Source organism: Cryptomeria japonica, chromosome 6 (assembly GCF_030272615.1).
Source record: "Cryptomeria japonica chromosome 6, Sugi_1.0, whole genome shotgun sequence".
NCBI classification, from domain to species: Eukaryota; Viridiplantae; Streptophyta; class Pinopsida; order Cupressales; family Cupressaceae; genus Cryptomeria; species Cryptomeria japonica.
This window is the reverse complement of record NC_081410.1, coordinates 415,887,463-415,900,344: the sequence shown is the minus strand read 5'-3', so window position 1 is coordinate 415,900,344 and position 12,882 is coordinate 415,887,463. Positions and strand designations below refer to the sequence as shown.

The 12,882-nt window shown below is 35.0% G+C and overlaps 1 protein-coding gene across 1 annotated transcript in view; it reads left to right on the top strand.

The window, feature by feature from the left end:
• Positions 1–7,705, top strand: part of LOC131039064 (FHA domain-containing protein FHA2) — a 34,400-nt gene extending 26,695 nt beyond the window's left edge. The window contains exon 3 of the mRNA XM_057971712.2: positions 7,238–7,705. Coding sequence (XP_057827695.2) covers positions 7,238–7,447 — 210 coding nt within the window. The 3' untranslated portion in view covers positions 7,448–7,705. The remainder of the gene's footprint in view (positions 1–7,237) is intronic.
• The last annotated feature ends 5,177 nt before the right edge of the window (positions 7,706–12,882 follow it).

Sequence of the window (12,882 nt, the reverse complement as noted above, 5' to 3'; positions counted from 1 at the left end):
ATTGCTTTACTTCTGGCTTCAACATGAAAAGAGCACAAATATAAATCAAGAACTATGCCAACAAAGTGCTCCATACTGTCCTAAATCTTGCCTTCAAACCTTCACTTAGATCTGGAAATGACTGATTTTCACTTGGGAAATGATGTTCTCAGTTCTGATCTCATGTCTGATTTTACTGATTTCAGGTCTGATTGAGGTTTCTACCAAGTGATAGACAAATTGCTGCCCTTCACCAAGAGGTCGTGGATCTTGACCAGCCAAGGAAGAACTTGCTGATGACTTCTGTGGATTTGAGCATTCAAAGGAAAGAATACTCCTTGGCCATGGATTTGGAGGGGTCAAGGGTTTTCTTCCTTGGCCGTGGATTTCATCATGCAAGAGAAACAAGTCATCATGGCCGTGGATTTTGGTGGGCAAAGGAATGTTGCAAGGATGGCTGGGGATTTGAGGGGGTAAGAGAATTTGCTTAGGATGGCTGAGGATTTGGAGGGGTGAGGGAATTGTTTCATTAGGGCCGGGGAATTCAGCATGCAAGGGAGGATTGCTTCTTAGGCTGTGGATTTGAGAGAGGGAAGGAAGTTTCCTTCCTTGGCCGTGGATTTGGAGGTGCCAAGGAAGGGTTCCACCTAGGCCGTGGGTTTGGGGATATCAAGGAAAGTTCCTTGCTTCCACCTTGAGTTGACCACTTCACTGCATGCCTAAGTTGATCACTTCAATGCTTTCACCAAGTGTAGAATGATTTTCTCATAGGGTTGACTTGGTGTTTTCTTCCTCTTTTATCATCACTTAGACCTTGGTTGATCCTCATCAAGCACATCATCTCAGTTGATTGATCATCTCTCTTCTTGATCGTTCCTTGCCTCTATGCTCCAACCTAAGGATGTCTACTTGCTTGCTTGACTACTCATCATACTTAGGACTCATACCTTGACCTAAACTTGAAGTTGCACCGCAACCCCTCACATGCAAGAGGTTAAAGACACTAAAACTACTGCCTAGCTAGACGACTAAGCTAAGACAACTACGTTAGAAAGCAAAAAGTGGGGGTCCCCATTTGCAATGGGGCACTGTGTGAAAATGTCACAACAGATTAGAAGTTAGTTGAGTTCTCACCAGTGCCTTGTTTGTTGTACTGCTTGTTGGATTCTTGCTTCTGCTTACAAAGGGCATCATGGAGTTGGCCAAAAGGAATTTTAAGGTCATATGAGCAATGATGTTAAAGATGGTTGGGGCATACAACGGTGATGTCAATAATTAGTAGGAAATGCTTGGTTCAAAGCCTCCATAGAGCTGAAAGGTTTTTAATGGAGATTCAGGTGACCTGAATACATTATTGGTTTATGTCTTATTGTAGAGCTCAAATTGGTCTCTCCCCTTATGTAGGAACGAGGTGAGAGCAGGCATCTAATAAGAATTTGAAGGCAGTGAGCTGATTAATTAACAAAGAAAATCGGCCACAGAATTCCAACATTGTTGTTGGAGAACATTAAAGAGGCTACCCACTGTGAATAACAATGAACTAAATATGGGCTTCTTTCTCTACGTCAAGCTGAATCACCAAGGAATGTGAGTTTGTAAGATAAAGAGGCTGCACACCAAATTCAGCTTGGACACCACTTGGGGGATCATTTGATGCAAAAGCATCTCATTGGTAAAGCAATCTTGCATCACCCAAAAGTTTATCTTTATGTTTGTTTTTCTTTTTCAAGTTTTATTTGGTACTACAAGCGTTTGATTTTTGCCACAAATTAATTTTCTGACTACAGTGTGCTGACTGTGCATGTTGAGTTATAGATAGTGTTTCTCTTGTGCAATATCACTTCTTAATCATAGTTTTCCCAAATTGTAATCATAATACTGTATTAGGACCTTGAACATGTCCACGTGTCAATTATTGAATTTGGTTTCCTTATTTGTTAGTTATGTCATGTTCTTTTGCCAAATAGAATCTAATTTAGACTGTGCTAACACATTGAATTGTGTGCCAATTATGGGGCAATGTAATTAAGTATTGGTCTTAGGTAGGTTTTTGGTGGAAAGCACAAGACGTTTCAAAGTTTATATCTCGCCGCACTTATCAAGGGAATGCATCCACTCATAAGGAAGGAGAGATTTGAATCATTTCATTTTTGCCCCATAGTTACCATCACATGTGCATAGGGCATTGTACCATGCTTTGGTCATTATTGCCTTACTAGAACAAGGGATCTCTATAAGAAGGTGAGAACAAATTGAGAGAAAGCAAGGGGGGGCAAAATGAAGGGTTAGTGGTATAACTTATAACATAATTTTTGTACATTGTTGCATTGTAGGTAATCCATAATAGAAAAGCCTCATAGAAGAAAATGTGGCAAAAAACAAGGAGGACATGATCTTGAGTTGGTTGACATGATGAGACCTATACAACTGAGGCTTGATGCCCTAGAGACTAGAACAATTGTCCCTGAAGATGTTAGTTATGATGAAAGACCTTGATTAGGAACCACATGCAAAGGATGCTTCAAATTGTGGCGAGGAACTAATTGCAAAGGATAATTTTGCTATGGCATTGTTAAGAGCAGGAAGTAAGCCAAGATTTGATCTCCTTTGTTATGTAGGAGATTTGAATCTTGAAGATTTGTTGGATTAGATTAGTGATCTAGATAACTATTGAGTTTGAGTCCATTGCACATTTTAAGAGTCAAGTATGCGACCACTAAGCTAAGCCCAGAGGTTTGAATCTTGAAGATTTGTTAGATTAGATTAGTGATCTAGAGAAGTATGTTGAGTTCTAATCTGCTGAAGACCCTAAGAGAGTCAAGAATGCAACCACTAAGCTAAAGGGGCATGTGGCCTTATGGTGGGAGAAAGACCAGGTTAAGAATGAGTTGATGTGGATAAAGCATTTCAATACGTGAATGGTTTGCATACTGCAAATCCAAGATGAGATCTATTTGTTTTGGATTCTTTTTGTCAAGGATGCCTAACAGTTCACACCAAGGCTGAGAATGCAAGCCAAGGGCAAGAGTGGAATGACAAGCATGACAATACATGAAAGTATGTGTAGAGGGTGACGGCAACATCCAATGGTCGTGCATGAGACTCCAAAGAAGAGCAGACTTCCAAGAAGAGGGAAGGTACAAGTTGAGGAGTTTGTGTAAAGACTTTCAATGGAACATATAATAAATGTAGAGAAGCAGGGCACAAGGCATTTGAGTGTCTAGAGGTGGCACAAGAACAAGGATGAGTGGAGAAAAGAGTGTATATTGCACAAGGTAGTGAAGTAGAGAATGCTGCCTCAGAAGTTGGAGAGAACTCGGTGTTGCTTTAGCCTCTAAGGAAGACAAAGAACCATGGTTGAGGAAGGGTATCTTCTGCACCATGTGTAAGTTTGGAGGAAGGTGTTGTAAGGTGTTTATAGGTGGAGGAAGGACTAACAATTTAGTGTACACAAAAATGGTAGAGAAATTGGGCATGAAATTGGTATTGCATTCTAATCCTCACTGTATTACATGGTTACATGGTTACATAAGGATCAACAGATGATTGTGAAGGAATAGTAATTTGTTGCATTTCACATTGGAGGTTGTTATTGACGAAATTTGGTGTAATTTGATTCCAATGGATTCTTCTCATGTGTTATTGGGTAGACCATGCCAATATGATGTTTGTGGCTTGTGCCATCCATAATGGGACGAAGAACACTTTCATCATCACCAAGGGTAGAAAGAAGTTTTAATTGTTGCCATTGAAGGCTGAAAACGTTGTAGACAACAAGATAATGTATAGGAGTGCTGAAAATTTTCTCTATGAAGTTGGAAACTTGCAGGGATACTGTGTGTTGGTGGCTAAAGTCTCTGATAGTAGAAGAAAGTAATCTGCACAACTCTTGAGGAGCTAGAAGTGGAAGTACTGTTGAAGGAATTTTAAGATAGTACGGATAGTGGAATACCGAAGAATTGCCACTATTGCACAGTAGTATATGGATTTAATTCTAGGATTGAGTTTAACAAATATGCACCACATAGAATGAGTTATGATGTGAGTGTTTATTTGAATGGACAAGTTCAATAATAGTTGAAGAGAGGTTGATTAGGGAAAGTATGAACCTTTGTGCTGTACCTACAGTATATCCGTAATACCACATAAAATGAGTCATGACGTGAGTGTTTAGTTGAACAGACAAGCTCAATAATAGGTGAAGAGAGTTTGATTAGGGAAAGTATGAACATTTGTGCTGTACCTACAGTATATCTGTAATACTTGTGCTGAAGAATGGAGGAGAATGGAGGGCATGTATGGATTCTTGTACTTTAAACAAGACAACTATAACTATAGGTTTCCATAATTGTGCATGTTACCTTTTCCAAAACTGATGTCAAGGGTAGTTACCATCAAATTAGAATCCATGAAGGGAATGAATGGAAGACAACTTTCGGAAATGATGACGGACTGTATGAGTGGCTGATCATGCCATATGGGCTGACTAATGTGCCAAGTACCTTCATGAGGCTGATGAATGAAGGCTTGAAGCCATTCTTGGGTAAGCTTGTTGTTGACAAGAAGGTGGTGTTTTTGTAGTTTGTCAAATAATGATGTTTTATTAGGATTCAACTTCATAGTTTTTGAGTCAAACACATTGATACATATTTCATGACTAGTTGTTTACATGAACCCATCTCTCATGAGCATGAATGGTTCACTTAGCATCATTGCATCTAGGTGATGCTCACAGGAAAATCATTAGGTGTTCTTGGGAGGTTGTACTGGTATGCTCCAACTCAAGCATGCTTAACCATGGAGTTTCCACCAAGACTAAGCCCACTTAGGTTGCTACCACATTTGCTGATAGATGTGAAGCATTAAATTTTCCCGAGGGGTCACCCATACCAATACTATTTTGACTCAAGCATGCTTGACCGTGGAGTCTCTCCCAAGATCAAGCTTACTTCACTTGCAAAAGTGAAGCATTGGGACTTCATAGGAGGTAGTTAGCTTGATCTTGGTGGAAACTTTATGGTTAAGTGCATTTGAGTTGGAGTAGTAATGGGATTGTTGATTCTCCTAGAAAGTACTATTGCTTTATCCCTATGAGCATCACTTAGATGCGGTGAGTGCTAACTGGACCATTTATGCTTATAAGAGATGGCTATATGTGAAACATAGGTAATGGAATATAAAACTATGTAGAGTAGTGATGGGATTGTTGATCCTCTTGGAAAGTACTAATGCTTTATCCCTGTGAGCATCACTAAGATGCAGTGAGTGCTAAGTGGACCATTTATGCTTATGAGAGATTGGTACATGTGAAACACAGCTAATGGAATATAAAACTATGCAGTTGAATCCTAATAAAACATCATAAGTTTGTTGTTTATTTGGATGACATTTTGGTGTTTAGCAAGACAAAATAGGAACATCTTGTACATCTGCAGCATGATTTAACACAACTGAAGAAGAAGTTGTTGGTGAACCTGAAGAAAGGCAGTCTCATGTAGGAGCATGGAAATCTTTTCTGAAGCCTGGCCATGTTCTAACTAATGACATGGTAACCTCATTTTGCTTTCAGTAAAGGATATAAATGTAGTCTTTGCAAGTGGAAGAGATGGAAAAAAAATCATTGACAAGGACAAAATGAATCCCTTGTACAGGATTTTACAATCCTTATCATACTAATAATTAATGGGGCAAGTGTCACAGGGACAAATTGTTTTGGAACAGTGAATTATGTGAATGAATGAGTCACATTTTGTTGGCTTTTTACCTTTGGCCACCTGCATCCCCAAACTATGTTCTTCAATTTGCTTTTGAATATGCTGCTGGCAACCACAGTTTCGTTTTTCAGATTAACATTTGGATGAGAATTTCTGTATGCTTGTTTTATATCTTGAAGGTTATGCATGCCATCTGTTGGTGTTATCTGTTGCCGCTTGATTTATTGGCCAGTTTGCAAAACTGCACCAGTTAAGTTCAACTATAATAAAAGCGTCGACCTCCATTGTAATCAACATTTTGAGAACAAAAAATTCCATTCTTTTGTCATAATGATTTTTGATACAATATGATTGTTATGCTCCTGGTCTTTCCTACCCTTATTTTGCATAATTTTGGGGGATGAAATCTTACTTGCCGCATTGCATGATTGAGTAGACTCTACAATCATGTGAACTTAACTTTATCCTCCGTAAAGTGTGGTATCCTTGGTATGAGTGAATTATCTGTTGTTTTTCATGTGATGTCCTTACATCTCAGATTTGTCTTTTTTGATGATATTCTTTTAGCTCTTTACTTATTAAAGTACTAGTTTCCTCCTTGTATATGGTCTTCAATTGCTAGCATTTATGTCAATTTGAATTGACTGCTCCTTATTCTGATGCTAGGTTTTCTTCCCACTTCTTGGTAAAATCATTGTTCGACTTATTACCATTTGTCATTGAAAACTAATTTTTATCATCATTAAAAATTATTTGTAGTATTTTTTATCCTTTACATTGATATTTTTAATAAGCATATTTTCTCCTGTTCATTGACATTAGAGTTTTATGACAAGCATCAAGTTGCCATGGTATAAACAAACACTTGCACGTGTTAAAAAATATTAAGCTCAGAGACTGAACAATATTCAGACATTATCTATACAGGATCACTGGCAAATTCAATTTGTTATAAGATTATAGTCTGTTGTCATTTGCATTTTGATGTTTGCGGGTTTTTCACGTCTGTGGACCTCTGACCTGATTATTTGTTTAGTGCACCTACCAGCACACAAGAACTGTACTGTGACAGCCATCTATAGGTGTGTTACAATAGTGTGCAATTCTCTCAGCAATGATTGTTTAAGATAGTGCTCTGTTGTGCATGGAACAAAATTGCCCCTAGAGTAAATCAATTATATTTAGTTATATTCACCTCCCTTTGTTTCTAATATCTATAACAAGCATGCCATACCTGTTCTATGAGTAGATTTGTTCTCTGACCAATGATCACAAAGTTTGTGATTTATTTGATAAGCTACTAATCAAATCCCAGAGAAAAAGACATTAGCTGATCTGTTTGCTTCTTGGAGGACATTCTCGTTCAAAGAAGCTGTATTGAGTTTTAATTAGAGTCTAAAGACTCTAAAGGTAATGCTTGCACTTCTGACTGGAATGTTCACTACATCTAGAGCTTGTTACTAGTACATCATGTTATTGCTTCATAACAAGATTTCATTGGTGCTGTTAGCAATGTGGACTTATTTGTGCTTTTAATGGTGCAGCTTCTTGATCATTACAGTGGAGTTTGGCATCAGAGTAGAATACGAAGATTTTTGTCAGCAGAGGACTGGAATGATTCTGAGAGTAAGGGTAGGCCTTGGTTTGGGCTTCTTTCACTTCTTAGAAGATACCCGGAGCATTTTGTCATTAATACAAAGTCTAAAGGACGAGCAACTGCAGAATTTGTATCATTGGTCTCTCTTCTCTCTTGATCCAGAAACTTATTGAGCCTAGCAGTACGTATAATTGTAACTTGTATGGGTTTCTGGTTGTGATGAGTTGAATCAGACAAATTCAGAACCTTTGCTAATCTTTCTAGTACAAAATCTTTGTTTGTATTTTACTCAGTTGATTGTTACAACTTTTCTTTGATATGCCTAATTGTGTATAAATCTGTCGCTGCATTTATGTAGACATTGCATTAAATTCATAACACATTTAATAGTTGAAGCGATGTTGAGTAAATTGGTTCAGGGGTATGCTTGTAACTCTGTATATAAGGAAGTCAGGATTTGAAGAGATGAAAATCTACCGTCTTTTTTGTCATGCATTGCATATTTGTATCTGCATGATCCTCAGATTGTGTTTGCTCAATGCTATATGCATTCCACAAAATTATATAAAATCTTGTCCTTCTTGATCCCTTTAATGCAAATTTCTACAGGGAGTGTTTAGAAATGCTTGAATTAGAATGCAAAGCAAGAGGTTTTGATCAATGAGCTCTGTTAGTAAAGTGAGGAAAGAGGGGACCTTGAAGCAAGGATTCGTCATCTGGTTATCACAAGTGATGAGAAAATTGCAGAGTATCTATTTAAGTAGCAGTTTTGACTATGGGTAACTGTATTCTCATAGTGATTAGGGAGTAACATTATTTTGAGCTTTTATTATTAGTTCCTGCCATGGCAAGGAAACTATAGCAATCATTATGTTTTTAAATGGCTTAAATAGTTATTAATCATTGTCCTTCCCAACCAATCAATTTTTAAAAAAATTCAAACTAAAATTAAGTTTATACAAAATTTTTAGTAAAAGTTATTTGAAAACTGATTTATTTGTCATATGATTGGTCTATATTATTTTCAATAGACATAAAATTCATTTTTTGTCAACAAAAAATACAAAATAATTACATCAGCAAATGTCAAATCATCTTTTAACTTCAATTTATTTTACTATTATGCATAGAATATAAAGTACATCATTTATTATTACTAGTGACATCATGTCACATTAACAATATATTTTTATAAAAAAACATATTTTTATACATTGTCACATCTAGAATTTATTTTTCCATTTTTTTTAAAATTGAAATTTACATATTGATGTTTGTGGTGGGCTCTACAAATGATTTAGCTTTATTTTTTTATTATAACTTTCATATACAATTATTAAAACTTTAATTTTTAATCTTGTCTCCAAAAAAAAAAGAAAAACTTTAATTTTTAATCAATAAATAAAATTGACACTCAATTTTTTAATAAATGAACAATTTTTTTTCTTTACACTTTTTACACTAATAGTAATTGATCACCTTTTTGAAAGTTTAAATTAGATAAATTTATTGTATTATATTAATGTAATATATATTTTATAAATTAATATAATATACATTCATTCATATAATTAAATTTAATTGATAGACTATAATGAGATTTTGGATGTATAATGTCAAAAAATCAAGCTTGATAAAATCAGTTTTTAAGATAGGAGATTATAGTAATATAATATGCATTCATTCATTATAAATAGCATTTTTACTTAATTTAATGTCTTTCAATCAACCGTCAAATCAAATTTATTGTATATTATCTAGTAGCAAAATTATTATTTTCTATATGAATGGTTTAATAAATTTAAATTATTTTTATTTTAAACTTAGATAAGTGTAAGCTAATACTCTTTGATTAAGAATTTGAGATTTAGAAAATTTTATTCAATGAACATCATTTGAGCTATGATTCTAGCCTCATCTCTTATAGGAATAGATGTAAAATTTAATTCTTAGTAGGCTCTTTTAAAACCATTGGACTTTATTAAAATTTTAAAGACTTTTTTTTTACTTATCTAATTACCAAATCTATAAATTACAAAATTCCTATTTTAAAAATCAAAGAAACTTATTTATAAATTCATAACTAAAATTGGATTATAAATTTAAAATCACTTTAAAGTGAAAGTTAGCAAATAAATTATCAAAATTTATGGTACTGATTTTTTTAGAGAATCCTCCTTTTCATTATTTTTATCTTTGAAATAAAAAAAATAAAATATATTTGTAGAATTAACAAATTTCAAACTTTGAATTATTAATATCAAATTCTTTTAATAGGATTATAATTTAAAATGTATACAATAATGTCCTCACCTATCATTAACTATGCTTCCATTTTCACTTTGAAAAACTAAATATTTAAAATTTATAAATAAACTAAATATTTATATTTTAGAATAAATCTATTATAATCATGCTTCAATGATATGTCTTTTTTATTGAATCAAGCAAAGAAAAAAATTACATTATGGGAGGCAATCAAACAACTACCAATATGAACGAATAAAACAATAGTCTAAATATCCCAGAGGATTAACAAATTCTAGTTCATATAATAACATATATACTTATCTCTACCTCTCTATCCCTCTATGATAGTATCACATATCTCTCTCTCCATCTACCTCTTTCTCTCTATCTATCAATCTTCTTGTCTGTATCTCTCTATTTTTATATTTAACTCTCCCTCTACCTCTCTATCTATGATACTTTGCGTCTCTTGTTTTAAATTGCAGAATAACTATTTAACCAGCAGTATTGAGTATTGACTATGGTTAACTGTATTTTCATATTGATTAGAGAGTAACATTATTTCGATCATTTATTATTGAAAATACCATAATCATTGTCGGTAAATTGGTTAAGGGAGTGAGGAAATCAATTTATTGCCAAACAGGATATCTATCTATTGCTGAAGAAGAAAAATACTGCTAATAAATCAAGAAATCAATGTATCATCAAATATATATGATATCTATCAATTCCTGAAAAAATCTTAGAACTATTCGATCTATTTCCTTGAACAAATTGGACATTAATAAGGTTCGATGTGGTAGAGAACCGAAGAAATATGTATTAAATTACTGAGCGTCGACAAGATGATCCTAATAAGGTGTCAATTATATGATGCAATGGCTATTTAATAATTAATAATATAATGAGTACTCACTTACAGTATTTGCCCACAAATTATAGGCACAGAGATACATTTTGATGGACTATTGTTTTTGGCAAAATACATTTTTTAGACTTTTTCCCGTATTCCCATTAAAAGACTGCACGTTAGCAAGACTTTAATCTGTGTTAGAGAAACAGAGATGTGTATTGACGATAAATAATTGTAGACCAGCTGACCACAATGAGAGGAGGTCAATTATATATATGAAGTGGATATCAATGAATTAATATTAAGTCTGGCCCATTGCTTGGGACGCTTTGCCACAAAACATAGGCAGAGGAAGCTACATTTCGATAGAATGATTTTTCACAAAATCAATGTTTATTGATGTTTTGCACTATTTGTTTGAAAAACAATAACATGAATAAGACATTGATCTTGGTAGAGAGAGCAAGGTGAATAGAGGGGGTCACTTATTTCTACTTGATAATATATTTATTTCATAATAAGTCCTTATTGCGGGAGATGCTATGCCCACAAGAATATAGGCACATAAAGATGCATATTGGTAGAGGATTGATATTTGCAAGATACAAGCATGTAGATATATGTTCTTTTTATGTGAAGCGATTAGGCAGAAACTGTAGTGTTTTCCACAAGGGACAATTAGCTCTGTCATAACACAGTTAAATAACCATCACCATGTTGATTTCTATAATCCAGTTACAGATTATGCTCAACAAATATCACAGAAGAGAAAAAAGAATAATGTGTACCTATTTGATTTGTAACAGCTAATATTCTGGGTTATTTAACCAACTGAACAGAAGAAACAAATTCACACGAAACCAAACACATTGACAAAAAAACACAAATATACCCAAGAAACCCCAATGTGGGAAAAAACTTGCAAATGTTGGATCTTCTATTCAACCTCAAGAGCAAACTTACTTTTCCAAATACTATCCTAGTTGCTACAACGATCTTGCATATACAACCCTCTTGATGAAACATTAATATGCAAGAGAAGATAAATCTTCCTCACATGATGCAAGAGAAAAGAAACCGGAACTTTCCTTGCATGATACAAGAGAAAATGAATTCGCCTTACATAATTCTGACCAACTCACATATAAAACCACTCTTGGTGTTAACCTTACAACTCTAGGAAATTTTCTATTTATAGAATAGAAAATATGCTAATGCCAAACCTTCAACCTCAGCTGCACTTAAGCAACTTCCACATTCCAAACCTTTCGAGTTACAGAAAACTCAACACTCCCTCTTAGCAAGGAAGGTGTTCTGCACAACACCTAGCTTATCCCCGAAAAATACAAACTTACTCTTCATCAAGGCCTTGGTTCGAATGTTTGCTATCTGTTTGTTTGTAGGAATGTACTGTAACTTCATTGTTCCCTTCTCCACAAAATCTATGATGAAGTGGTACTTGATCTCAATGTGATTTGACTTGTCATGAAACATTGGATTCTCAGAGAGTTTAATACAACTTCGATTATCACAATAAATGACTGTCAGATCTAGCTCTTGATAAGAAAGTCCAACTAAATGTTTTCGAAGCTAGATAGCCTCACATGTAGCCATACTGGTTTCCATATACTTGGTCTTAACATAACTCAATACAACTGACTTTTGTTTCCTACTATACCAAGAGACTGCTCCTAATCCCAAGTTGAAACAACACCCCAAAGCGCTCTTCCTATTAGTTGCACTACTTGTTGATTCTGCATCGGTGAACCCCTTGAGCTTCACTCCATCCTGTTGACTATACTTCAACCCATAATCAATTGTGCCTCAAAAATACCTCAAAACATGCTTCACAATTATTCGATGCAAATGTTTAGGCTCCATCATAAACTGACTGAGTGAATTCACTACAAAACAAATGTTTGGCCTTGTGTTGACTAGATACATAAGAGAGCCTATCAACTATCTATATAAAGTTGAGTCCACTACCTCTGATTTGGAAGCATCAATCTTCTTCCAGTTGGTCACAAGTGGCGTGGACATGGACTTACAATTCTCCATCCCGAATCACTTCAGGATATCAATTATGTACTTCCCTTGTCCAAGGAAGATCTCCCCCTCTTTCTGCCACAACTCCAATCCTAAAAAAGTAGTGCATCAATCCCAAATCCATCTCAAACTCTCCTACAAGATCCCACTTGCAATGTGCTATGAGCTCTTTTGACCCTGTAAGAAACAAGTCGTCAGCATATAACACCAATATGAGAAGTTCACCCTTAACCTGAACATAGTATAGGTTTGGATCAGCCTCACTTTTGGTGAAGCCCACACTCTACCAATAACCATCAATACTTGCATATCATGCCCTGGGAGCCTTCTTGAGCCCATACAATGTTTACTTCAACCTACATACATGAGAATCCTTCCCATGCACCTCAAAACCCTTTGGTTTTGGTTGTTCTATGTAAATCTCTTCCTCAATCACTCCA